This window comes from Pezoporus occidentalis, unplaced genomic scaffold (genome assembly GCF_034315485.1).
Source record: "Pezoporus occidentalis ecotype Australia unplaced genomic scaffold, CSIRO_AGI_Poc_V1 ctg124, whole genome shotgun sequence".
NCBI classification, from domain to species: domain Eukaryota; kingdom Metazoa; phylum Chordata; class Aves; order Psittaciformes; family Psittacidae; genus Pezoporus; species Pezoporus occidentalis.
In genome coordinates, this window is record NW_026913038.1 from 3,220,729 (window position 1) to 3,246,898 (window position 26,170).

Below are 26,170 nucleotides of genomic sequence, written 5' to 3' on the forward strand. Positions count from 1 at the left end.
TCAAGATCTGGCATGGTAGCCGATCTTCTCTTAAGCCTAACAGTATGCACAGACTTAAGTAAGTGTAGTACCAAGGACCCAGTCTAACCTTACCTGCAAAAGGCAATGGAGCTCTGGAGACATGTGCCATGAATTCAGACTCTTTTAGGGTGAGGCAATGCATCCTCTTCTTTTACCTACAACTCTTCTGAATCCCAGTGGTGGGCACAGACACTTTCCTATGACAGGGGCCCATTCGAGGCTTAATTCAAAGAGGGGAACTTAGCCTTGCCCTCAGCTTTCCCAGTGAACTTTGTAGGATGTAGCAGTAAATCCTTTTCTAAACCCCAATTCTGCAGTTGGGAGTTGAACAGAAAGAAGCATGGAAGAGCATGTGCTGTCTCCCAGGTTTGTGAGAGCTTCATGGATGCTTTGGGTCAAGAAGAACTAGGGCTGACGATTGTGGGTTATGTCCACATCCTGCTTACCAGAGAAGGTTATGTTTACAACTCTCTCTTTCCAAGTGCATCCATTCTTATCTTTAGGTTTTGGGTTGGAAATGTCTTCTTCTTGAATTGCCCAGGGACTGTAATGCATGTGCTCTGATTAGGGACACAGTCTCTCTCTGGCACTGGGAGCATTTTCCTTAGTCCCTCATCAAGTCCTGCTCAGCCACTGTGAGCTGCCCTGCAGATCATATTTAAAGCTGTAGATTTCTATCATAAATTGTTTGATGAAAGCACCATACTATTCCCAGTCCTGTGCCTAGGTTACTTGACTGTACCTGCAATATGAACTGGAGCAGAGGCTTCTTTTCTGCAAGCTGGACCAGTTTTCTTTCTCTGGCTCACAAGAACTCCCGGGACAGTTCTATTGAAACAAGTAGGGAAGGGGTATAGGCATGTTTAGTCAGGGCACAAGGGTGGGAGAGAGCAGCAAGCACTGCAGGCATCTGAATTTTGCACTGCTGCTGAATGCTTCGTATCCTGTGCCCAGGAGCCCAGCCACAGGGGTGAGAGCAGAGGCTGGGTGATGGCACATACCAGCACTGCTGTTTGTCTCCAGTCCTTACATACCAGCCACATCGCTGTCCCAAAAGGGGCAAACTGGAGCAAAGTTAAGCCAGGCCTGGTATGCAGGCAAGAGCACGTGTGCAGGCACACCAGTGCACACTCTGTAATTGTCAGGCATAGAGATGCAGATTTGTATTTTGTGTTGTTCATATGGTACTCGGTCACACAAAAAAAGTATGGCTCAAGGAAAATTGGAAACGTGTCCCAGCTTTTCCTTATCCTAGGAGGAGACAACTAGAGCTATGGGCCCCACCTCTTAATTAAAGGCATCAGAGATGAGAGGTATGTAAGACAATCATTCCTAATTACTACCTACATGGGTTAAATGCCATCTTAGTTTTCCTTCTTGGTGGCAAGGTGAGCAAAGGGCAGAAAGCCTTTGATTGGGAGAGAGGGAACAGGTTAGTCTGCAGCTTTCTCCTTCCCCATTGGGAGAGCCCTTTCAGGTCTCTGAGGGGTAACTCAGCCCGTTAATTCCAGGCAGGTTTTGAAGAGAATGGCAGGCACAGAACAAATAACCAAATGTCAAACTTCCTTCCCTTCCCTGGAACCGTGAACAGAGTCTTGAGCACATTTTTCAGAGCCTTTAAATGTATATCATCATTATGTGTGGTTTTGTGTTTTCCTTTTCCCCTCCAATTCTATGACTTCATCTGAGTCTTTGAAGAACAAGGGGGACTATTCTTGGAGTCCATCCTCACCCTAGAAATCATAAACCTGGCAGCTACCCTAACCCTCTCTTCTTGGACATGACCCTATCTGAAATGCTCATGGCACATCAAAGGAGCCAACACGTGCTCCCAAAGGTTCTGCTTGGGATTGAGGATGCAAGTATCCTGTCCTCACATCTTGAACTACTCACAGCTTCTGCTCTCACTGCTCAATCACTTTTTACTGCATCCCCATGACCTGGGAGCAGAAGCAGTCATCCTAATTAATTGAGCAGCTGATGGAATGTCAGGACAAGCATGTCCAAAAACTCAAAGCTGCACAGGTTTGCAGTGTGGACATGATGAAAAGGTTTCTTCGTGTACCCTGGTGCCTCATTTGCATAATTAACTCTGCTCTGAGTCAACTGAAACATCAGCAAGTTGATAATTTTCAAAGCAGAAATCATTTTACAACAGCAAAGTTGGTATCAAAGCACCTGAAACACAGAAGAAAAGCCTCTCCTTTCCGTCGTGGCTCAGTGGTTTTGAACAAAAGCTTTGTTATTGTTGTGGGATTTTTTTTTCTTGTAGTTGAACATTTTGACAGAGAATTCACCTCATTTTCATTAATTTTTTTTGGCAGGGGAAAAGTCAGCATTTTCTCAGTGAGAACTCACTGAAGCAGAGAAGCAGGGCTAGGTAAAGGAGTGTGGCTAACTCCAGCATAGCTAGTGACAAAACCCAAAGTGTGTAATAAGCAAATGCCTCTTTGGTTTAGTGCTTTAGCAAATTATTTATGCAAGCCTGGGTTATTCCTGAGATTTTATTTCCCTTCAGTTGCCTTAATTTCACACTGACCCCAGGCACAAACTCTGCTGAGGATGTTGCTTTTGAATAAGGAGATGAGTGGAGACCAGATTTGGCAGCCCACTGTTGCAGGCTTTGCTCAGTGTGTAGCACTGATTCATGTAAGTAATGCCATTCCAGTGAGACTTTGTTAAGGATTCAGGGTTGTGGATCCAGAGCCTCTGAGCAGCAGATACTGTGTGTGTTGTAGATTTTTGGGATGATGGAATTTGAAGGATTGGGGATTTGAATTTGGTACTGGGAAAATCTGCAAAGCAAAGGATGGGAGCTTTGTTCCTTTTCAAGACGGTTTCTTCCCACAGCTGCGTTTCAGGGGGTCAGGCTCTAGGAGGCTGTTATCAGAACAGACTCCAGAGATATGGGTGCTGCATTCCAGTCAATCACCCAAAGGAAGTCTAAATTCCTTTCCTGGTCTTTCCTACCATTCTGCAGATAACCTGTGATCTGCTGCAGTTTCTGTGACACTGGGAACAGCTTTTGTTGGGAGCTGTCAGACCTCCTGGAAACCTGACATTAATGAAGGGGTCACTGTCACCTATCTATGGGGAAGTCAGTGGGGTGGATGACTGATAATGCCAATCTCCACAGCACAGAAATGACCCTCTTGCAGTTTATCCATAGCAGTCAATTGCCAACACGGGTCAGGGTAGCTAACGTGTCTTTATAAAACATCCCTCAAAGTATGATGCTGTGTAGATATAAGCTGTCCTTGGGTGCTTTCCTCCGGGAGACATGGGGGAAGCCAGAGGTGCCCCTACATAACTTATGGAGTATGATCCCAACCAGTGTTCGTCTTCATTCTCCCCATCCACCCTATGGCTGCAGTGAGCATGGCACTGCCATAAAATCGTGATCTTTTCCTCTCTAAAGAAAGAGTGTTCTGAAAGCATCTCCATGTATGCTGGAAGGGCCTGTGCCAGAATGACAGGGAAGGTTTTCTCCCCCGGTGTTTGGCAAGCATGGCGACTGCAGCTGATAGTGTGCTCGTGAGTCACTTCTCAAACACCGAACTGGCAAAACAGGCTGCACGAAGCCTCCTCAGTGCCCGATGGCCTAGCTCTTGAAGGAAGGTAAATTCATGATTATTTATAAGGCAATGTTAGTGCAGTTGTATTCTCCTAGGAAGTACATGGCTACGGCCTCACTGGTGAAGTGAAGATGAGCCTTTGATGTCCTTGCCAGGTTGCCCTAGTTGCAGTTCAGTGGTTGAGGTGTTCTCTTCGTGATTTCCTCTTACCTTACAATGACCTGCTTCCACTGCAGCAAACCAGTTCCCCCATCTGCTGAATAAACCCTTGAATGAAGATTTCTGGTAATGGGGAGAATACCCCAAATTCCACTTTGCTAAAATCACCTTGATTTTATCTTTTTGACAATGAGCAGCTGTCCCTTGTCTGAGGCACATGGGTGTTTGCGCTGGCCCTGAGCAGTTGTTCATATGTGCTGCTGAGAGTCTTTGCCTGTGCCGTGCCCAAGCCATCAGTGCTGCCTGAATTCTGTCTCCAGCAAAGGTCTAAGCAGAGTCTTCTGCACAGCCCGCTATTCAGGTTGGTGCACATTCCTGGGAGCAGTGACTTACGCTTTTATAGCTCTTGCTTCAGCTACAGTCTACTATGGAATTTTCCTCAGTGAGCCTCAAGAACAAATCTTTCCTATCATTAACTGCCCAGTTAGATTAAAAGATGGTAAAACAATGGGTTCTGAGTTAGGATAAGAGGAAGGCAGAGCCCCGCTCATGGGGTGGAGGAAGGTATGGACCTGTCAAGGGCTCACCCCAGCCATGGGAACCCTCCGCATGGCCTAGAATGGTGACTGCTGAGGACAGCAGCTGATCTGTTGTCAGGTAAAAGCAGTTGCTGCACCTGAGCAGGTCTGGGTGAGTGCATGGAGACACCAGTGTCATGGGCCATTGTACACACTTTTTGTCAGCTCCCATGAATGTCTGCTGTGTCCTTCAGGGCTAAGCTTGTTTCTGGCAGGTGCTTATAGGCAACCAGTCAGCCTGAGCTGATTTAACATGTAGGGGTGGAAACCATGGGACAAGAAGCTGTGTTCTTGGCCAGGACAAATGTGTCAGGAGACATGGTCATCTATGGCAACTTGTCATACACCTGCACTCTCCATGGATGTGACTCTATGGTGACATCTCATTCCCCAGAAAATCAGGTTTTGAGATACTCATATTCTTCCTAGGTGAGGAAAGATGTGTGGGTAAAATCAGAAGGATTTCTTTGTTCCCTGTGGGGTTTTGAAAAGCATCCTTCATGAAAAAGGGACCCTTGAGTTAAGATTTACAGCAGCCCAAGCAATTATACAGCTGTATTGAACATCTGCAGCTCTCAAGGAAACTCTTGTTCCTTACCCTCGCATGTTGTCTTTTCTGATAGTCACAGATGTGTGTGCAGATGTGGTTTATTTACTCCTCCTGATTTAGGGGATATTGGTTTTAAACCAGCACATCTTCAGGCTGGACTAAATTCCCTTTAAATCCTAATGATGAGAAGCATGTCCTGCTCAGCACCACGTGTGGCTTTTTGAAAGGAGGCGGCTCAGCATGGGGTCTGTGCCAGTCCCTCATTGGGATATCCACATTTAGCTGGGTTCGACTCTGGAGTCTATTTTATATCTGAGGACACTAACACATTGTGCTGGGCAAAGCTGCAGAGGGAATTAGTGCCAGAGAGGAGCAGGGTTAGGTTATGTTCAGTTCCATGAGCTATGCATAGGTATGTGTCTGAGAAAGGCTGTGCCCTTATTTGAGCACCCAGTATGTGATGCCCTGGCTGCATTTACCCTTCCTGTCTCTGCTGGGGGCTCACCAGCCTTGTGGTGGGCTGCTGCTGTCTGCAGTCATTTTCTGCAATGTGAGCAGCCACTTCCCAGGCCCCTAACATCTCTCCTAGTCATAGAAAGGGAGGAGAGGGAGCCAAGAAGCATCTTTTTGCCCTGTGTGACTGTACAGCACCTGCACAACTGGGCTGTAGAGCTTGACCCAAGTCCTCAGTACTGCCAGCCTGCACAGAATCACCAATTGCTCCCAAGTGACAAGGCCTGTCTTTCCATTTTAAGCCTATTTGTGAAAAGAGGGCTGTTTTAATTCTGTTCTTTCGATGCCAATCTCTATTGTTTGGGGAAACTTTTGCTCGGAAACTGGGACTGGGGAAAAGGAAACTCAGAGACAGAGCAGCCAAACCCTTTGCAGGAATCTGCTCTCCTCTGAAGGTTAAAGCTTGTCATCTTTTGATTTGCTGGAAATGATTGGTGTTTCCTTTGTTCTCCTTTGCGGTGGCTGCTCTGATAAGCCCTGAGGGATGCTTTCCTTGGACAGATCTGGAACGATTACAGCAAAAGAAATATGGAAACTAAACCCATGTCCTGTTTTTCCTTATTCCATTTCTTGTTAATCAGCAATTTGCCTTGTTTCAGAGAGAGACTCAGGACTCTGCCTCTAATAGCTGGGGACTTTCAATGGCTTCAGACCCAGAAATACCATCCAGTACAGACTGCTGTGATGAGAGTGTTGCGGAACGCATTATGTGGTCTGACCTTTTGGTTTCTGGAGAGCTGGCTTCTGGGACTGACACGGCTCAGAACTGAGAGTTGTTTGGAGCCCAGTGTAAAGCTTGCTGGCATCCCAGAGCCCTTTCTGTATGCAGTGTAGCCCTGAGTCCTTTCCAGGATCAGGGTAGGAGAGTGCTGCAGCTCCAGGCTGAGCAGGGCTGTGTGTGGCCCTGCAAGGAGATGCTGTAAGTTAAAGTCAGCTGTTAAAGTCCCACTGATTCTAGGGATAAGTATCTTCTACTAGGCTGGGTGCAGATGGTATGAAAAGGGACTTGGCCAGCCCTCTCCTGCCTTGATGCAGAACGCATGTTGTGTGAAGTGGTGGTGCTGTGGGGAGCCAGCTCCAGTCTGTTCCTTCCCAATGTGGAGTCCTCTCATGCCCCAGGAATGCTGTTCAGTGAGGTGCCATTCCCTTGGCTGTCCAACAGCAAACTTCGCTCCTGTGTCCCAGGGGCTTCCCCATCTGGAGAAAGCAGGCAGCCCCAACCCACATTCCCACTGAAGCAGGAGGAGACTTTCCCAGTGACTTCAGTGGGCTGTGACCAGCTCCGAGGCATCTCTCAGTGCAGAAATGCAGTACAGCAGCTGCCACCTCAGAGCACTCTGAGGTTTGTTTGTATTTTATGAAGCACTGAGATGTGTGGGGAAAAATGTGTCACGAAAACCCCTCCTGAGAAGGCAGAGCCTGAGCACTTGTCACTGCTGCTCCTTTGAGCTTGTGTATGATGTTACTTGCTGTGGGCAGCTTTGCTTCGAGGCAGGAAGAAGGGGGGCACCACTGCCTTGCTATGTGAGTTGAGCTTAGACCAACATGAACTCGGGGGAACAGTAGATGAGTGACCCACTTTCCATTCCTCCTCCAACCCTCCCTACTTCATGGCTCAGGCCCGGCTGTAACGAGTTGCTCTGTGCTGTGCTGGCTGCTGCAGCACAAACACAACCCACTGAGTCTGAGGGATCATGAGGAGCCAGCAACTGGTCTAGTTATCACCCTCATGCCGCCTTCCTCTACCAGCCCTTAAGTCCAAGCTGCAGAGTGATGCTGGTGCCCACTGAGCTGCTCCAGATGCCCCAGAAACCGTCCCTGTTCTGTCCAGCTGGCACACAGCTGTCAGGCAGTAGGAGCAGCTAAAAGGAGGTACCCAGCAGCAGTGTTCATAAAAGTCCGGATGAAGGATTGAAACGCCTGCTAGCACCCGGAAAAATGTTTGCTATGGAACATTAGGAATTATACTCTGTGGTGTGTATGGCTGCTCACATGCATAATTTCCTCATCACTGCCAGTTAAAAAAGCAGGTGATGGATGGGCCAGTGTAAGCCAAGAGCACAGCGAAGGCAGCAGGCTCGGTGCTTGGAGGCAGTGGAGATGATGTCTTGCAAACTGTTGTCTTTATCACCTAGAGCTATCACAAGTGTTGTGAGACATAGCTTATTTTTCACTGCAGAGATACAGAATAGATGCTTCTTCCTCTTTCCTTTAAAGAAAACTCTTCAGTAATAAAGTGCACTGCAAAAATGAGTCCTTCCATAGGTTCATGATGAAGAAATGTTTGCCACAACCGAGGTACTTGGAGCCACATATATGCTTGCCAGTGTGAAGTTGGTCCACTGAACCATGTGGAAGACACAGGGATTGAATGACTTTCCCATGATAAGTGCATCAACACAGCTTTACTTCAAGAAGTTGCTGAAGTTGATAGCTACAGAGCTTCTCCCACAGCCTCTGAGATCTCTGAGCTGGCCACAGTGGTCCAGACAGCCCTGCATGGTTCAGTTCACTGAACATCCCCATCCCTTAGCACACCCAGGGCCAGCAGCAGCTCTCCTGGATCCATCCTGGCTTATGTGCACACAGCTGCGGTGTCCCAGCATCACCTCACAGATCAGACCAGGAAGCCATGGCCTCAGTCCATGTCCCTCCCTGGCCAGTGTCACCAGGCTCCATGGGGAGCTGCAGTTCATCTCACTGCCTGGGCACTGGAATGGGAAAACCCATAAAGAACCTTACAGAAATATTTTGTAGACATTGCTGCTTGGGGAGGCCTTGTCTTTCTCATAAGACTGTGTGAGATGCTTTGGAAAGAGCTGTTTTCCAGACACTGCCGAGCCCTTCTCCTGGGAAAGTCAGCTGCCAGGAGCGCACATCAGTGTCCTGGTTTCAGCACTGGGGCACGCATTGGTGCCGTCTGCTTTGGAAAAGCCAGGGCGCTGCCTTACCCCTCATCCTCATGCTGTCTGCGGTGTGCGCCTCATGGGATGTGCTGTGACAGGCCAGTGTGGTCCTTGTTTGTGAGTGTGCAAAGCCTGGGACAGGGCTCAGCCTTTTCAAGGGGAAGGGTGGAATGTCGAGGCAAAAGGCTGGTTCTCTGGCACCGCAGAAGAAAGGCTTTAATGTCCTATTAAGTTTTGTAACATCCTCGTCATCTGAAATTTCTTTGAGCCCAAACCCAATCTGGGGGCGTAATGAATTCAGTGTTCTCCCTCTATTAGACAGCTCTGATTTCTGCAGTTTTGTAAACATCCCCAAATCCACGTGGCGCTGTAGTAGTTGTCTTTCAGCTGCCTATCACAAAGAGCCTTCAAAGGAAAAGAAAAATCCTGTATCCCGCTACAAGTCACAGAGGAAAAGGCATTGAGATTCAGATCTGAGCCTTGTATATGTGAGAAAAATGGGCTAGTTGCCAGGCGTAGGGTCTAAACTTATTGCCTTGAGTGTCCACCAGTACACAGCCCTCTGTGTGAAGTGCAGCCTGAGCAGTTGTCCTGCTGACAGTACCCACAAGGGAACCTGAACAGGCAGGCAGGTTCCTTTCTACACGCTCCTGCACAGCTGTGGATGCATGCGCTGCCATCAGAAGCTGGCTCTGGGGAGCTTCCCTGCTCTCACAGTTTCAGTCTTGGGATTCATTACTAGAAATTGTTAAAAATTAAAATATAGGTAAATAGCAATAAATCAGGTCACTGAGTTCAGGGATAAAGCAATTGCCAGGCTTATTTAACAGCTGAACCCAGCATTACTGCTGATGTTCAGGAGGGCTGGCTCCACTACTGACTGATGTCTGTACTGTAAGCTGAGCTGGGATGATGGCCTCGCAGCTTGTATGGTCAGATGCCTCTTGCCAGGAGCTGCAGTGACACGTGTGGAAGCAGAGCAGTAAGTCGGGTGATGCAGAGGTGTGTGCTGGTTAAAAGGATGATTTCTGCAGCTGGCTGGTGGGAAGGGACTTCCCTGTGAACCAAAAAAGAAGAGTTTGCCTAGCATATGCAACACAGAGGCAAGATTTAGTAACTGAAGCTATTAATTAGAGTCTCTTTAAAGCCATGTTTCATGGCTGCAGTTATCTTCAGTCTGAGTTGTGGAGTCTCGTGGGGGTGTTTTGGGTTTTTTAATAAAAATATCCTATCTCTTTACTTAATAGCTGAGATAGCAGGTTTAGGCCAGGATCTCCTGGGAAGTCTCTAAAATTGGCAGTTGAAAAAACCCCAGTAGCTTTTAAGAGTTACTGAACATGGATGTGCAGTTAATTTGGAGGCAATTCTGCAGATGTAGTGTACCTTGGCAATTGTGTTCTCCCCTTTTTATTCTGCTAGTAAGAATGCACAGAAACATGTACATCATTCATTAGGGACCTTCCTGCTTTGTCCCTTATATGGTCCCCTAACTGTCTCCCAGCAGCACGTGAACATCTCTACCTGTCTGTGTTGCTGCAGACTGAGTGTGCAAGTGCCTGCTGTGGTGATTCAGCCAGGGCCACCTTTTCCCCATAATGGGCATGCAGAGGAAGGGCTCGGCTGGACAGTTAAATGGGGCCATCACTGCTGTGGGTGGCAGCAAGGAAGGACCGAAACTTGCCCTGTTGCCAATTTGTCCTTTTTGCCAGCTCTGTAAGGACAGTATTGCTGAGTGATGCCCTTGGACTGGAATGTATATAGAAACTTTGATCCTGCTGTCTTCCACATTATGTCCAAGGGAACCACATCTGGATTTAAAGTCCTTATGAGAGATGAATCAGATCCTCTCAGAAGGGTTGTTATTGTTACTATGGTTATAGATGAGTGCGCGGTAGCCCTATCTGAGTACTGGGAGTCCTTGTTGTGTTTGGTGCTGGACTGTAGAGAATAAGACAGGCCATGCCCCAGAGAGCTACCTGCCCTTTAGGTTACTGTAATAGAATTTGCTTTTCATTACACACCAGCACTGGATAAACTTCCTCAAATTTCTGCCCTGAGCCTTTTGGTCTAACTTGAAGCCTCTTGCAAAATTGCTTTTAATTAAACACCTACTGTGACTTTTTCTATGGCAGGGGAGGTGGCAGCTCCTTAGGCTACCTGCTAGAGAAGCAAAACCAGGCACCATATGCAACGTAAGCCACTCTCTCTATCTCTATCTCAGAAATGCCGAACTATGGCAGAGAATTCGTCCCACCAAACGCCCACCAAGCACATTTTTTAAATCTGGTTTCTCAGCCTCTCAGGAAAGGAGAAGCAGAATCTAGCTGTGTTCTTCTTGCCTGCTGGAACCGGGCCCTGCTTCATGAAATCAAATGGCTAAGGAGGAAAAAAAATATATCCAAGGCAAAGATGCTATTCTCAACAAAGGGAACAGTATATGCAACAGCTTCTGCAGCATTCCTGCAACATGATGTCTTTCCCTGCAGACTCTCAGTTAGGGATTGATTGTCTAAGCAGAGAATTGCCCGATTCAGAAAGGCTTAAGGCACACTTCATGAACTGTTTGCTAAGAGGATGAATAGATGGGCATGTGTGTATATAAATCTATAAATCATGTTCTGTCCCGAAGAGGACAGCTGAGGTTGGAGTCTTTGTCATTTGATTTCATGTTCTTGGGGCTAGGGATAAAAGCAGCAGTGTTTCACACATGGGGTCAGGATTTGTTGCTGCAGCTCCAGAAGGGCAATCTGTGTATAATGGGAGATAACATCTATTGTGAACACTACAGCTCGAGCTTGCAAAGGGAGTAAAAATATTCATGCTGCTCTGATGCGTTCACAGTTAAGGGAAAGTCTGGTGAGCTTCTCTCATTTGGGTTCTCCACAATCCTAATGTGCTTTTTTTATACAAGGGGTGCATGGGTTCTGGTTTGAAATCACGGGATGTTTTGTAGTGCCCTGTTTTTGGCTGGGATAGCATTAATTTTCTTCTTAGTAGCTGGTCAGTGCTGTGTTTTGGATTTAGCGTGAGAGTATACAAAGCTGCTGTAAGCTACTGCTTCCATCCCAGTCCTTGCTCCACAGTTCCCATTGCTGCCTCTTCCTGTCCTTCTGCTCAGAGATGCTCTGCTGTGTTTGTGCTGATTTTGCTGGACTTTTTGACAGGCTTTGCCCCAGTTTGGCACTGGTGGGTTTTGAAGAAGTGTTGATGGTGGGAGCTGAGACAGGTGCTGCAGGAGGACCCTGCAAGTACCTGTCCTGTGACCAGGGGTTCTCTGGGAGATGCGCTGAGCAGGGAGGGGAGTGTTCAATAGCCAGCTGCCCTGAGGAGCTACTGTGTTCATCCTCCAGAGATCCCTCCCGCTGCCCAAGGCAGTGGCTTTTGTGCAGCACTGGGGTACCAGCAGAAATGATGCTCTGCCTGGCCCCTCCTTGGGGCGAGCTAAACGAGGAGCCCACAGGATGGGCAAACCTGAATCCCTCAACCAAAGACATGTTTTCTGACAGCTGAGGCTGTGCTTGGGGGCCATCTCTTCTAGGAAAAGCCTTAGAAAACAGCTGTAAGACCATATAGCAACCCCTACGGTGCTTGTGAAAGCGAATGTGAACCCCAGAACAAGAGCAGCACTGTGGCTGTATGGCATCCTGAGCCTGTTCTCCTGCTGGTTTGGGTTCTCTCCATAAATCCCTGTGGGCTGCTCTGCAATCCCAGGCAAACATCACGGTGGCTTCATCTCCCCAGCAGCCTTGGGTGAAGCAGGCATGGGTGGTGGGATGCAGGATCCTTCACTGAGCATGGTGTGCAGCCAATGGTGATCTCATGGTAACCAGGAGCACCGTGGCTGAACCCCTGGAGAGGTACATCCAGCATAAGAGCTTTGACCCACCTCTTGCACCACTTATGCCGGGTGTGATGCATGAAACGCAGGAGGTGTGCAGAACAAAAGGCTTTGCTCATTTCTATGTGGATACTCTGCCTTGCTGGCCCCCATGTGCATCTGAGATGATGTGCTGGTAGATGGCTTCATGCAGTCCCCTGTGCCTGGAACATCAGGTCCAGGCAAGCAGAGGTGCAAGGTTTTGGTGGGCTGTGCTCTGCCCCCAGCCCACGCAGAGCTCTCCCACAGCCCATCAGGCAATAGCTCTTTGCCTGGATAGCTGGCACGGCAGCACAGCATCCCCTGGGCATAGAGCTTCCCGCTTATAAATTAACTATGAGCCATCAAGGGTCAACTCCCATTTGCTGCAATATGTGTGAAAAGATCAGGAAGGTCAAGCAAGAAGTGAAAGATGGTTTTTTTTTTCCTTGATAGTTTTCTGCACTATCTCTCTGCTCCTTCTTCCTATTTCATTTCAAGAGAATTTCATTAAATAGTTGGCCCTATACTTCTAAGGTATTGGGGGTATTATGTGTAGCTTTTGTTTTGTTTTGTTTTCCATGAGCTCCTAAGATGCAAAATATTAGTAACTACTGCATTTAAAAGTGGCCTTTCAGTCATTGCCCTGTCTGGGGAAATGAGTAACAGGTGAGAGAGCTCACAGCATGGGCAGACATCCTATGTTTGTGTTTCTCACTTGTCATCCTCTCCGCAAAGAGCTCCCAGAGGCCAGCCATCGCTGTCTGCCTGCTTTATCTGTCACACCGACCTCTCTTCTTTTGCTAGGAAAAGTTGTTCAGGAAAGGCCAGTTATCTACCCAGATGCGTCCCAATTCTGACAGATTCGCCTTGGCAGCACCATGCTGCTTTTCAAAGCACATGGAAGAAACCCTCCTGCCAGCAAATGTAGATCCATTCTTACGGATGGGTTTCTTTTTCTCTCTGGGGAGGACTTCTCAGTCTCCCAAAATTCTTCATGAGGTATTTGTGTCTCATAAGATGCATCCTCCTTGCCTGTAGAAATACTGTGAGCAGGGACTGTGCGAACGGAGCAAAGCCAGACTTCAAGGACTCAGAAGGCAGCTGGCTGATGGGAGCAAGATAGCTTTAGAAAGTGGTACCTGGTTTCCTCCCTGCCTAGTGACCCTTTGCTAAATATGGACCGCTTTGCTTTTACCAAAGGCAGAGGGAACGGAAGGCTTGGGGGGTCAGGAGTAACAGTTGCAGATGTTAGCCTCTGGGTTTGTTTGGATCTGTGGAGCACACTCTGATCCCAAACTTTTCCGCTCTGATGTGTGGGACTGGGTAAACTGACTCCAGTACTTTTAGACCAGGCTGAAGCGGACAAGTGTCTGCAGCTCTTGATTCACACACACTTCCATTTCCTCCGGGGTGGCTGCTCATCATCCTCACTGCAATCTGCCCACCGCAACCTCTGCCCCTGGAGGTAGCAGGTCTTCCTTCAGCTGCCACTGCCTGGGCCTCTCCATCAGGAAATGATAGCTGATCTCACTTCCAGGGCTGCAGAGCCAACATTGCTTCTCAAGACTACATCAACATGCAGTGTCTGGAGGATGAGAGAGGGATTTCCCCAAGGGTTCTTATTTATCAATGTTTATCAGAAATTATGCTCCATTTTCTGAAGAGTCCCACTGTGCAAGTCTCTGGGTTTCCTGTTAACACTTCCTGTTCCTCATGTTTCTGAAAATCATTCGTTGGCACCAATGAGCTTGTGACTGGTATACAGCCCCCAGAGACTGTGTCCTGGTAGGTCTGATAGTGCTTCTCAAAATCAGCCTGTTGCACCCAAAACAAAGTCCTTCTGCTTTTCTTCCCTTATTAAAATAGTAATTTGCACTTACGTAATGTTCTTCAGATCTCCCGTGTGAACATTAGCTAACCCTGCTGTAAGACACAGGTGTGTTTCTGCTTTGTGGATGAAAAAAGTAAGGCAGGAGGAGGGTAACTAATTTGCAAAGGTCACACAGAAAAGCAGCAGCAGAGCTAAGGCTGTAATTCAGATAACCTGCTCTTCCCCTCCTGCTCCAGCCACTGCTGCACAGCACTGACAGTCCAAATTAAGAGATTATAATGCATAATCCATACTGGTGCGCCAAGAATTCTCTAAATCATATTACACTGTCACATAAAGTGATGACTCATTTGGTAACACAGCCCACAAACAGTTCCTTTATGTTAAAATTACATGGACAAGACTGGGTTTAAAAAGAAAAAGGAGAGCTTGTTATGTGTGCAGTGAATGCTGAGTTATAGATACTTTCATGGATTTTATTTTGGCTGATGCTGAAGGAGCATTTGTGAGCCTGTTTGTTGACAGTGGTGCTCGGGACCAGAGATGCTGACGTTCCACTAACAATAATAGGAACTGCCTCTGTTTGTTTCTAAATTGGAAATTCTTCCTTACATGGGACCAACCCACCCTCCGCCTGCGCCGAAGGAAAGGGCATTTGTCTGGGACTTGCAGATGGAGCATCTCCCCGCAGTGCTGGTGCCTCTGGGGCTATGAAGCCTCTCTTCCCTGTTGCCCCACTGAAAGGGTGGGGAATGACCCAAGGTGGTGCTTTTGAGTTCTCTAGAGAGAAAGCGCTGTTTATCTAAAGCAATTAATAACATGGCAGAACAATCAGCCCAACTACGCTCTTCCCAGAAAAAGATGCTTTCACCAAGTCTCCTCGTTGCTGCCTCTGCTGGCTCCACTCTCCTTGCTCCTTCCCACAGCCTCATGCTCCTCACTGCAACCCTGGGTTCTGCCCTTCACAACTGCCTCTGCTGCTGTTTGGGGACTGTGTTATTATGGTTACCAAAGCTGTTTAGGATGTGGTTTGTGCAAGTGACACTGAACTGTGTTTTGCTCCACGGTGGTTTCACCATTTCCTTTCCCTCTTTCTGCCTAGGCTGTAATTCCTGCAGCTAAAGATTCTATTGCAGAGTCCTTTTTGCCAGGAATGCCCACATGTTCTCCGTTTGAGAGCTGCTCTGGCATCTCGTTAGGGATTACTTTTCCATGCACTGCATGGTGGTCATAGCCACTTGCTGCACTTTGAATATATAACTGTGGTCAGAGCAGATGGTCACTGCTGCTTTTGAAGCCACGTAGGGCTTGTTTGACCATCTCTGGGGGTTGCACTTCCCTGTCTGCATCAGATCCTATGGGTCACCTCTGGGCCAAGACTATTCTGCCCTATCTCCCAGAAAATGTGTTTCAATGTCCTCAGCTTTGGCTAAATAAGCCTCACAGCAGCCAAATCTCCAGCAGGCAGTAAGAAGTCCCATCAGGAAATGGCTTCAATTGCTGCGTAGTCAAGGCCAGTTCAAGAAGAGGCTTGGAAGATTTTCCTACTGTTGTGCTTGAAGCTTCTGCTTCCCTTGATTTCTTAGGGGAAACAAAAAAAGTAAAACCCAGTTTCTGTGCGTGACCTGTGGAGACCCGGCGCATCCTGTGCTAGTGCTAGGAGCAGAGGAGGAAAGTAATTGCATTCAGCAGTTGGAAGGCGTGGGAGGCAGGATGGCTTTGTGCGGTGCTGGAGGACGCTCCGTACGCATCCCTCCTAAACAAATACCTCTTTAAACGTCTATTATGGGAATTCAGGGAACAGCTTTTTTTCTCCTCCTCTCCTGCAAGTAGGGAAGAGGCTTATTAGTGCTCTCCTTCCATAGGCGAGGTGCAGAGGCTGGGAAGTTGTGAGACGAGTAGCATTTGGTTTTATCAGTCAAATCTTCTCTCTCCTGGACAGTCACTTCATCCAGTAGGATGAGGAAACACAAGGTGCTGGCAGGAGTGTGACTTTCTATAGGAGGAAGCACATAACACCATTCACCACAGCTACAGAAATGACCTTTTTGTTGTTCATGTGTCAGTAGGAAAGAATTACTTCCATGATACCACTTGGTACATCCATGCTGGATATGTACTTGTTGAAGAAGATGTATTGTATGTCACTGATGTGCATGTCAGAGTAACTGTATTCTTTTAGACATGGTGTTATTTGCATGCTGGAAGAGCATTATAGGCTTGGGCAGTCAACTTAGGTATTTTTCAAGGGTATATTTTGTTCACAGTCTCTGAGAATTCCCAGGGGGCTCCTGCTAAGTACAGGAGGGAACGGGAGGCTTCAAGGTAAGATGTGATGGAAGTGGTTTGGGCAGTCTCGGAGCTCCAGATAGATGGGGCTGAAAGAAAAATGGATGCTTCAAGCATCTACTCAGAGTCACAGAGCAAAGAAAAACAGATGAACTGAAGGTGCAGGGGCGTGAAACGGCAGTAGAGCTGACAGCCCCAGGCTGAGGGGCAAGGTTATATTATACACAGCTCTGGAGGGAAATGTCTGCAAGCAGCAACCTGGCCTTTGGTAAAAGACAGAGATTTGAGCAGGTCCACAGGTTTTCAATGGAGCTCAGCTGTGAGCAAGACAGAGCTGGCCAGTGTGAGAGTGGAGGATAAAACTGGTGCTTGCTAGGAAGAAGCCAGTGGCAGGGGTGACTGCAGCCCTGCTCTGAGGGCAGGGCAAGGTGCACCCTATGGGACAGCTGTAGCTGGGGATCAGGGGAGACTGCTCTGCTCAAGCACAGAAGGGTTTGCTGCCCTGAAGGGGAAGGACAGGCAGATATTCCAGTGTTCCATCTCATTGTTGCTGAAAGAGATGAATCTGTCATTATTTACTGCCATCTGTTAGACAGACAAGAATGGCAGCTGCTAACAAGGATGTGTTACATCTTCTAACATCTTTCATCCCCCAAAACTTGAGCCCCCAGGGGATTTACAAAGACAATGCAACCAATTTGGTGCTATAAGAAGAGTTACACCTCAGACTAGAATCAAACAGTGGAAATTTAGCTGTTCTTTGTAAGCTATTTGTATCTCTGGCAACACTACATTTAGATGAGTGTGTTTATGTGACTGCTAACAGCCAGTACAGCCCATACCCTCTCTTGAGAGGTCTGGCCTGGGTACATGGTTACAGGAGGGTTTGCATCATGTCCCTGTCTGTGACAAACCTCAGGTGGAATTCATCACATTTTTGCTTCAAAAAGAGATTTGTCTCTTTTTTGTCCCATATTTTAAAGGCTTGGGTACATATCCACTCACAGTAAGATTTAGAGGTGATTAAAGTGAGCTGGGAAGCAGATGTCTGACATCAGTGTAACACAAAATGCCTTCCAGGCACTTTTTCCCTTCCATGGTATTACCCTGATCTCACTCCACTGATCCCACTAAGATGAGTTTGTTGTTGGGGGAAATAGAAAATGCAGAGGGAGAAGCAGCAGTACAGTTTCTGCAGTTAAAAGTGTCCGGTCCTGCCAGTCAGGTCCAATGCAGTGTTTTGTGGCTCCTCTGCTCCCAGGTCTGGTGATGGCTGAGAGGATGACCTTGTATGTGTCTCCTGGGTTCCTTGTGCCTCGGTTTCATCACTTATAAAATAAGGATAATGTCTTGTCTGCAACGTGGTGTAACATCTAGTAATAAAAAATACTAGGAAGGAGCTTAGGTGTTATTACTATTTTATATCTACGGAGAATGCAGATACCAAAGCAAATGACAGGCGCAGCAGGTCACCTCGTCCCTTGATCAAAATGAGGGTGAGAGAGGGAAGGGAATTTCTTAATGGGAGCAGCCATCTGTCAGGCATGCAGAAGAAATTACTGAAGTGTGTTATCAATAGTTATCAAAACTTGCTGGAGCGGAAAGAGTTTTAAAATGCTAATGAGCTTTCACTTGTGGTTCCATGGCTGGGGCAGTTGGTTTCCTTTCTGCATGTCTCCAGGCTGAGCAATGACTTTGCATTGCCTTTCAGTCCCGGGTTCTGGGTCTCCTGTGCTTTTCTCAGTGTGGTTTCTGGAGAGGGTGAAGTCATCCTTGCTAAACTATTTCTCATGCTTATTGTTTTGCATTGTGTGAAGTGGGCTATTTTAACAAAACTCTACATTTTTACAATGCCAAGAAGTAGGAGCGTTGATTGCATTCCTGCCTCCATGTCCTAAGGATGTGCATTTCCATTTTATTGTCTTCTATTTTTACCTCATTTTTGGGGAGGAGGAAGGGCTGGAACACCCTTGGGACAGGCAGCGACCATCTCTGGGCTGCTGTGGTCGGGATGTGGAAGGAGGGACATGGTGCATGTCCCGGGCACCCTGGGGAGGTGGCACATAGCCCATGCTTGGCATGCACATGAGCTGCCCCAGCAGCCCCCAGGCAGCTGCAGAGACCCAGCTGTGGAGAACCCCTCTGCTGCCTCTGGCTTTTTAAGGCTCATTTAAGCCCTAAAATAACAACTACTCCTCCCTGCTGAGGGAAAATGGCTGGGATTAGCCAAAGTCTCCCATTCCTGCTGTCTAGTGAAACAAGGACTTTCCCCTCTGTTTAAATAGGATGACACTGCCCCCCTCCCCTTCTCCCTCAAGGGGAGCGCTGTGCTTCAGCACGCTGCTCCTGCCCTCTGACAGTTCCTGCACATGGTTTACAGCTCAGGGCACCCAAGACAGTGGGAGGCATATGCTAACCTAAGAAGACAGCAGATGGGTGCAGGCACTTTTAAGAACAGCTGCTGGTGTCTCATTCGATGATCCCATTTTTAACAAATCCATGCAATAGCAGATACTGGAAATTAGGTTTTTCTGTCCCCTCTCATCTCCTGAGCCATACTTGACCTGTTCCACATGATCTAGGGATTAAAAGCTTGTTATTTTAGCTTCCCGACAGTAAAACTGAGCCTGGGCTCTGCCAGGCCATTGAGCTGCTGGCCCTTGGCTCTCACCCTCTTTCCACTTCTTGTGCGTCAGGATAGTTCACAGATGTGACTTCTGCTAAGGGTCATGGTGGTTTTTCCCAAGCACTGTGCACCATGGCATCAGCCCCATGCGTTGGTTTGGGCATGTTTTGTAGCTCTGGTGCTCCTATGTCTCCAAACTATGAAAACTGTCTCAGAGAAGAGGCTCATCAGCATCACCCCTGAGCAGCGCAAGTGTGACCGGGAAGAAGGAGAAATCCCTTCCTCTTCTCTAATGGGACTATAAACATGCTTTTACATCTGAGATCCAAAGGGAGAGAAACTGCGAGACAAATCTTGTCAATGCTGCACTTGGGGCTGTCAGCTGAGGTGTCCTTCGTCTCCATGGTATTGGTGTACTTCAAACTAATTTGACAACACAACACTCCTGCTACCACCCTCAATTCCAAAGCAGGGAAGCTGTGCCACTGAGATGCAAAGTGGCTTATCCAAGGTCACCCTGTAAGTAAGTAGCACTGAGGGGGAAAAAAGCCTCGGGTATATCGACTCTCAGTGTTTCACAGTGCAGCTTGTGCCCTTTGGGAAGGTTTTGCCGACGCAAAGGTCTGTCCTGAGAATAAAGCTGGCATTGCCCAGCTGTGCCCTCCTGCTCTTTGAACCCCTTCTTTCTCCTGCGGCCAGTGGGACCCTCTTGGAAAGAGCCGTGCCCGTGTTTACCCGGAGCCCCGGCCCGCTCCCGCTCCCGCACCGCTGCCCGCTCCCGCACCGCTGCCCGCTCCCGCACCGCTGCCCGCTCCCGCACCGCTGCCCGCTCCCGCACCGCTGCCCGCCGGCTCTCCCCGTGTCTCCTCACCCCCGTTACCACCCCGCGCAGGGCGGAACGCGACGGAGCCTGGGCGGGCTCGGGGGACCCGCAGCCCCACGCGTCCCGGAGAGGCACAGGAGAGGAGAGGAGAGGGCCTGGCTCCGCCGCGGGTGGGGCCGCGGGCGGTGCGGGGCGGAGCAGGAGGCGGTGCGGAGCGGCGGGGAGCAGAGCGGAGCGGGGAGGCGGGAGGCGGGCGCTGTCCATGGCCCTCGGACCGCCCCGGGCTCCGCCGCGCCGCCGAGCTGAGCGATGGGCAACACGGTGCACAAGACCCTGGCAGGTAGCGGCGGGGCGCGGGGGGCTGCGGTGAGCGGCGGGGCGGGGGGTGCCTCTTGTCCCGGGAGAGGCCGGGGGCGAGCCGGAGGCAGGGACCCAGTGGGGTGTCTGTGCCGGCCCCGGGTCCGAGCCCCGCGCCCCTGGGTCGCGGCCCGGAATAAGCCGAGTGTTGTTAATTGCGACTGCTTGCAATGGTCCCCGCTGCGGCAGGCACCGGGGCGGTGATGCTGGATCGGCGGGGCACAGCTTTGCCCATGTGAGAGCCACAAAAGCGGGCGAAGCGGAGCTGTTCCCGCAGCTGGAGCAGCGATCTCTCAGCCTTTCGGTCGGATCCTTTTAGGGGTTTTCTTTGCATTCCTCCTGCTTTTTCTTTTTTCCTTTTTTTTTCTGTTTTTTTTTCCCTTCCTTTTTTGAAGCGACTTTTTAATATAGAAACGCGTTGGTTGATCAAGAGTCTCCAAAAGAAAACTGTTTGAAAGCAGGTCTGAAATGTTTGGTAGACCACCCTTGTTTTAAACTGCCTCTTTAGTGAATTCTGCCCTTACACAAGAGATGTACAGATTCTTTTCCTTTGCAAGTTCAGAGTTGTGAGGTTTTTTCCTCCTCAGAGAATCGATGCATAATGAAAGCAGTTGGTCTCTATAGAATCAACAGTATTGAATTACTGCGCCCTTGCCAGTCTGTATCTTCAGCTAGTTTGCTTTTCTTTTCTGCTCTTGCAGAGCTCCTGCATTGCATCCTTTGTACTTTGGGTTCACATAAATAAAAAGGGTATTATTAAACTTACTTAAAGAAGCAGGAGGACCTATTGAATACACACACATGCTTCCCTGGAATCAGCCAGGGAGCTGAATATAGAAATAAAGAGAGGAATAGATTTGCATTTGGATGTGCCATATATATTGTCTTTGCAAAGAGAGGGTGCTTGGGACCTTCAAGGCATAAAAGAAAGCTGCCAGGCTTGTGGTTTCACTATGAAGCTGTGATTAGATTTCTAGCTGCATCTCCTTTCGTTCTCTATTACATTTAAATGGGAAATTAGCTCCTTTCACAATAAGGAAGTTTTAATTTTCTTAAATGCTTCACCAACAGGCAAATAAAGGCATTGTGAGGAGTGCATGACCTTGAAGAAAATTAATTTTGTGGATTGGCTTTTCAGCTGGAGACAACATCAAGGGGCACATGAAACATCTGAGAGAGCCAGGGATATATCCCTGGTTCAGGGGAGGTTACCTCAGTAAGGCTAGAACTTCCCAGAGGAAAAATCTTTGCCTGCTGGGATGTGGGATCTAGCTGTGAGCTCTGTTCCAGAAGGTTGAGAGTTGTATCAGCCATTCTGCCTCTTGCTAGAACAGTCTCCCCTGAGCAGCCTTCCCATGCACAGCCTTACACACGTGAAGTTAAAAAAAGGGATGACATCAGTTGCACTGCAGTTCTGTGATTAAAGAGTTCCTCACGGTGCTTTCAAGGGAAGTTGTTAGAAAAGGGGGAAAGTTTGATGGAAAAAACTGAAGCCTTGATTTATGCAGCCCTCCCAGCTCAAACGTTGTGCTGGTGGCTTAGAAAATCCCCGTCCTGTCCTGCCAGGTAGAGACCGTCTCCAAGGATTGCTCTGCTGGGGACAGTCCACACACAGGCATTTGTCAAATTGCGCAAGGCAAAACCATGCAGGACACTTGCGCACCGTTTGCTGATGTGCTGGAAGATGCTGAAAATGGGTCTTTTCCCCCAGATTTAGCTGTGTTCGGTTTTTCCAGAGTAATGACAGTCAAAAGAAGCTGCTAACCTGTGGCTGCAGAAGAGATTTTTGGATGGTTGCAAATTGAAAGTTTATAAATGTATTTTGTCAGGTTGGCCACAATTCAGCCATTTTTCTTATCAGTGTAATTGAATCAATCAGATCCATTGTTTGTCTTTCATTTTCCAAATGACATTACAGGTTTAGAACTGTTCTTGGAACAGTCCTTTTATAATGATAAAGTTTTTCTGGGAGACTGAATTGTTGGATGAAATCCTATTTATAAATGCATTGCCTGTTTCGAATTGCTCAAAGATAATTGGTCAGATAAAGTCCTCTACTTTGACCAAAAGGTACCTCTTTCTTCACCCTGGCAGACTGAGCAGTGCACTTTCATTTTAACTAATAGAGGAATTGTTCTCCCCTGTCCCATGGGCTGAAGTGATTTATTAAACCCCCAAACAAACAGAACACCCCCAAACTAAAATTTGCCTACCTGTTGCGTTAAATCAACAGGTTTTGTTTTAACAATTAACAGATGAAAAGGTAAATCAACTGGAGAAGCCTACAGATGCTGTATCCCTTCTGTTGTTTCTTTCACCAGGAATAGCTCAAGGTGGAAAATGTCTTTCCATTCTGATTAAATGTAGAGAAAACATGGAGGGACCTTCATCATTTGGTTCCTAGAAAAGCCAAACAATCTGCAGTTCAGGTTTTATATAGAAATGGAAATACTCTTCTCAAATAGTGAAATTCAATTTAAAATCGTATCGAACACAGTGCAACTCATTTTTATACCTAAATTTGTTCAAATATGTTTTCTGTGCTTGTTGCATCTTTAAATCCTTGCACAGCCTCACCCTTTCTCTCCACAATTCCATGTAATGTTACAAGAGCACACGTATTCATGCCGGAGAAATTTGTATCGGGAGCTTGGGAAACTTGTGTTTGCCAAAAATCCGATGGTTAACACACAATGGATGAAGGTTTTGTCAAATTAACAGCGAGGTTTCTAACCAGAGTGGTATTGAAATGAGTAATAGGCTAGGGCTAATGAAAGGCAGCTTCTATATTTGAACCGGTTGAGGAGGCATTTGAATGGAAAAGAGCTGAGATGTGTCAGATACGCTTAACAACGGTCCTGAGGTGGTGGTGGAAATCACTCTTGTCTAGATGACAGCTAAATGATGCACCACACATTCCTCCAGCAGGACGGGTGCCTCCCATGGCTGGCCTGACCCCAGAGGGGTGAGCAGGACCTCCTCGCCTTCAGGCTCCACATGGTACCAGCCCTTCCGGCATCTCCAGTGGGAGAATCTCCCATTGCATCTCCAATGCAGCGTGGGAATTTATGCTTGGATGTCAGTATTTTCTTGCCTCCCTCCCCTTACCGCTGCCCATTGTTCGAGGTGATTTGCAGGCAGGTGGTTAAGCAAGAGTGAATTCTTTATTATTGAGGCATGCCATTTTTGTGTCTCCTACAGGTGATAAACTAGGTGTGCAGCATTGCAGGTGATGGGTGGAACTTGTCCGGACCTGCAGAGTGGGCTGGGAGGCCGCGTGGATATTGGTGGTGGATGGGTTGCATACCAACATCAGGCTTTGTGGCTGCTCTTATCTGTAGTGCTCTTGAGTTAACTCAGTGGTGAGCAAGGCAGCAAACAGCACACATCCACACCCCAATGCCATGGATAGTGCTAATTTCTCCATACTAATTGCTTGCCTTGGCAGACACTTCAAACAGGGCACAGAAAAGGGCTAGTAGCCAGATAGGGGCATGAAGCATCCCATGAAGATGCAGGACTTGAGGACTGGCAGGCTGGGAGAGGTGAAAATTCTCCTGACCTGGTGAGGTCCTTACATGGAGCTGCAGGGTGCAGGAAAAAGCTTGGAACAACATCTAGGGTAGTTGGGCAGGCAGCAAGTGTCCTTGTGATGCACCACAGCAGGGTGAGCAATGGACAGCTGCTGCCACAGGTGGGCAGGAGGCACTCACTGGCCAAAGTACGAGTAAAGGACTTTCCAGTCGGGGTCCAGTTGTTGATCCTGGCCCAAATAGGGCCATTGGTATTTAACAAAGGAGCCAAATTCCCTTTTAAGAATCTGGCTGGGATCTGATTGCAGTGCTTCTCCTACAGCCTTCCTCACAACTGCGAGGAATACGAAGTATGAGTGGCATTTGTGTCTGGTAAACACAAGGGAGAATGGGGCTTGTTCTGGCAGAAGTGACTTCAATTTCTTATTTTGAAGAAATTATTTTGTATTCTTAAGAAAGATGCTTTTAATAACTAACCCTTTGTCAGCAACTCGGAAATCCCAAGTTTAGACGTTCACCAGGCTGATGATCCCATCTGCCAGTCTTTTGCAAAACAGTGGTGATTGTAGGGTCCCAGTTACTTTAGAGCAGCAGGAATTTATGGCTTGTGAGTAAAAGATGATGTTTCTGTGTATCCTTTTTAAAATACGGATGCCTGTTATCATAATATGCACACTTCTTTTGTAAGAAATGAGTATTAAAGACCATGTAGTGGGATAAAATCTCTGCCTTTTCTAGGGGCTAAAATCTCATCTTCAAGGAGCATTTTTTATTAGATTCATTCTCTGCTCCCTCCTCCCCCTTTAGCTACTAGTGATACACTGAAGGAGGAGTTGTCGGTATTGTGAGTAGGGAATTAGTTCAGTAAATTGTTTGGTTTGGTTCCAGTCTGACTTCAGTTAAACTACAGAATAACCCTTCAGGTTGTTCTGGTTTGAGTGAAAAAGGTACCTGTTCAGACCAGTTTTTGGTTTGGGTTTGGTTCAACTCCGATCAACACTGATTACAGGTGTTGATTCTGCCTCAATAACAGCCTTATATTGCCTGTTTTTCTGCCTTTTCTAGGCTGGGAGTTGAGGTTTGTAGCGCCTGTCATTGATTTTGCTTCTGACTCTCTGTGTGACCTTTTGAGCAAGTGGCTTTATCGTAGTCTTGCTTTCCATGTAAGGGAGGTAGGAAACAATGTTTGGCTTACATGGGTATATGAGAGTTAATTAACATGCAGGCATAAAGCATCTCCAGGAGGAAGGTCATAGAGGTGCAAAAATAGATTAATTCACTGCTTCTTTTGTAGCTTTCTGCTTTTCTACTCTTCAAAAGGAAACCTTGTGAAGCTCCTCAGCCTTCGCTGTGATTTAGAGCTGGAACAGGTTGATCGTATACCGAGAACTATCTTTAACCAGCCTCGCACAGCACATACCCAAATCTGTGCTGCAGCCAACTGGCACGATTAATTCAGCGTTACCATTGGCATCTCGGCTGTTGAGACTGGAGAAACAACTGTACTTGAATTCAGGAAGGCATCACCTATCAAGACAGTGCTAAGTGGAGCTGTGTGTCATGCCCCCTGAGACATACACAGCGCATTGCCAAGTGTGTCATTAAAGCAAGAGCTTTTTGTTGCTCTCTACTGTTATGCTGGATAGTGCTGGGCATGTGCCCTCTCTTCTATTTTATTTATGCTGTAGAGGGGAATTGCTTTACTAAGAGGTAGGATATCTGGCAAACATCACTTTTTCCCTTTTATTTCACTAGATAATTGCCGCAGGTTAGAAGGATCTGTTTGTCACCATCTGACTCTACTGTAAATGCTTAAAATCACACCCCTAAGTCTGTGTGTGTAGGCAAAACCCTTAGAGAGCCCTCACCACAGGCAAAGGAAATTGCTGCTTCCGGGAACATTATAATATGACAACCTATGGAGGTGCTTAAGTGTGTTTAAGGTGTTTAACTTTATGCAGTCAAGTTTGAATGTGCGGGCATTAGTGTTTACTTGACATGAAAAGGATGAATCACCTTGAAGCTTATGGCGTGCTGGTAGAGATCCTCCTTGCATATCACATTCAGTGGCTTTTTAATTAGGAATGCAGATAAGCACCTTGGTCCTTTTTAGCTCCAGTGGATTTAGTATATGAGCTCGTTGAGTTTTGGATTTGCACTTTTGGACAGTCAGTGTCCTGCCTGCACAGTTTGCCTTGAAAGGAAACATTTTCTTTCTCATCAGCATCCCACTGTTTGCAGAGCCTATCTGTGCGGGTTGGTAGCTAAAATAAGAGCAGGCTTTCCTAAGGTGGAGTGTGTGTGTCACCGTGATGGATGTGGTGGGTTCAGGAGAGAGGCAGGGAAGCAAATCTGCTGCACCAGGCAGAGGTAAAGCTAGTGAGAACCCAGGAGCAGGGGCGTGCTTGCTGGGGTGTCTTCATGAGCAGATGTGATCAGGCCAGGTGTGATCCCCTGAAACATGTGTTAGAGGCTGTCTGAGTTTCCTTGTGGGGAAGGTGTGTGCTATCTCCTCCATCTCTTTTCTTTGTATTTGCATCTGTCTTACCT

General features: G+C 47.6%; 1 protein-coding gene across 2 annotated transcripts in view; it reads left to right on the forward strand.

Moving 5' to 3' along the window:
* The window catches only part of NEURL1B (neuralized E3 ubiquitin protein ligase 1B), a 134,161-nt gene that overhangs the window by 79,224 nt on the left and 28,767 nt on the right, over positions 1 to 26,170 (forward strand). The window contains exon 1 of one of the 2 annotated variants that reach the window (XM_062607725.1): positions 19,912 to 20,070. The exons of the other annotated variant lie outside the window; for it this stretch is intronic. Coding sequence (XP_062463709.1) covers positions 20,040 to 20,070 — 31 coding nt within the window. The 5' untranslated portion in view covers positions 19,912 to 20,039. Of the gene's footprint in view, positions 1 to 19,911; positions 20,071 to 26,170 lie in introns of those variants that run through there. 2 annotated transcript variants of the gene reach the window in all.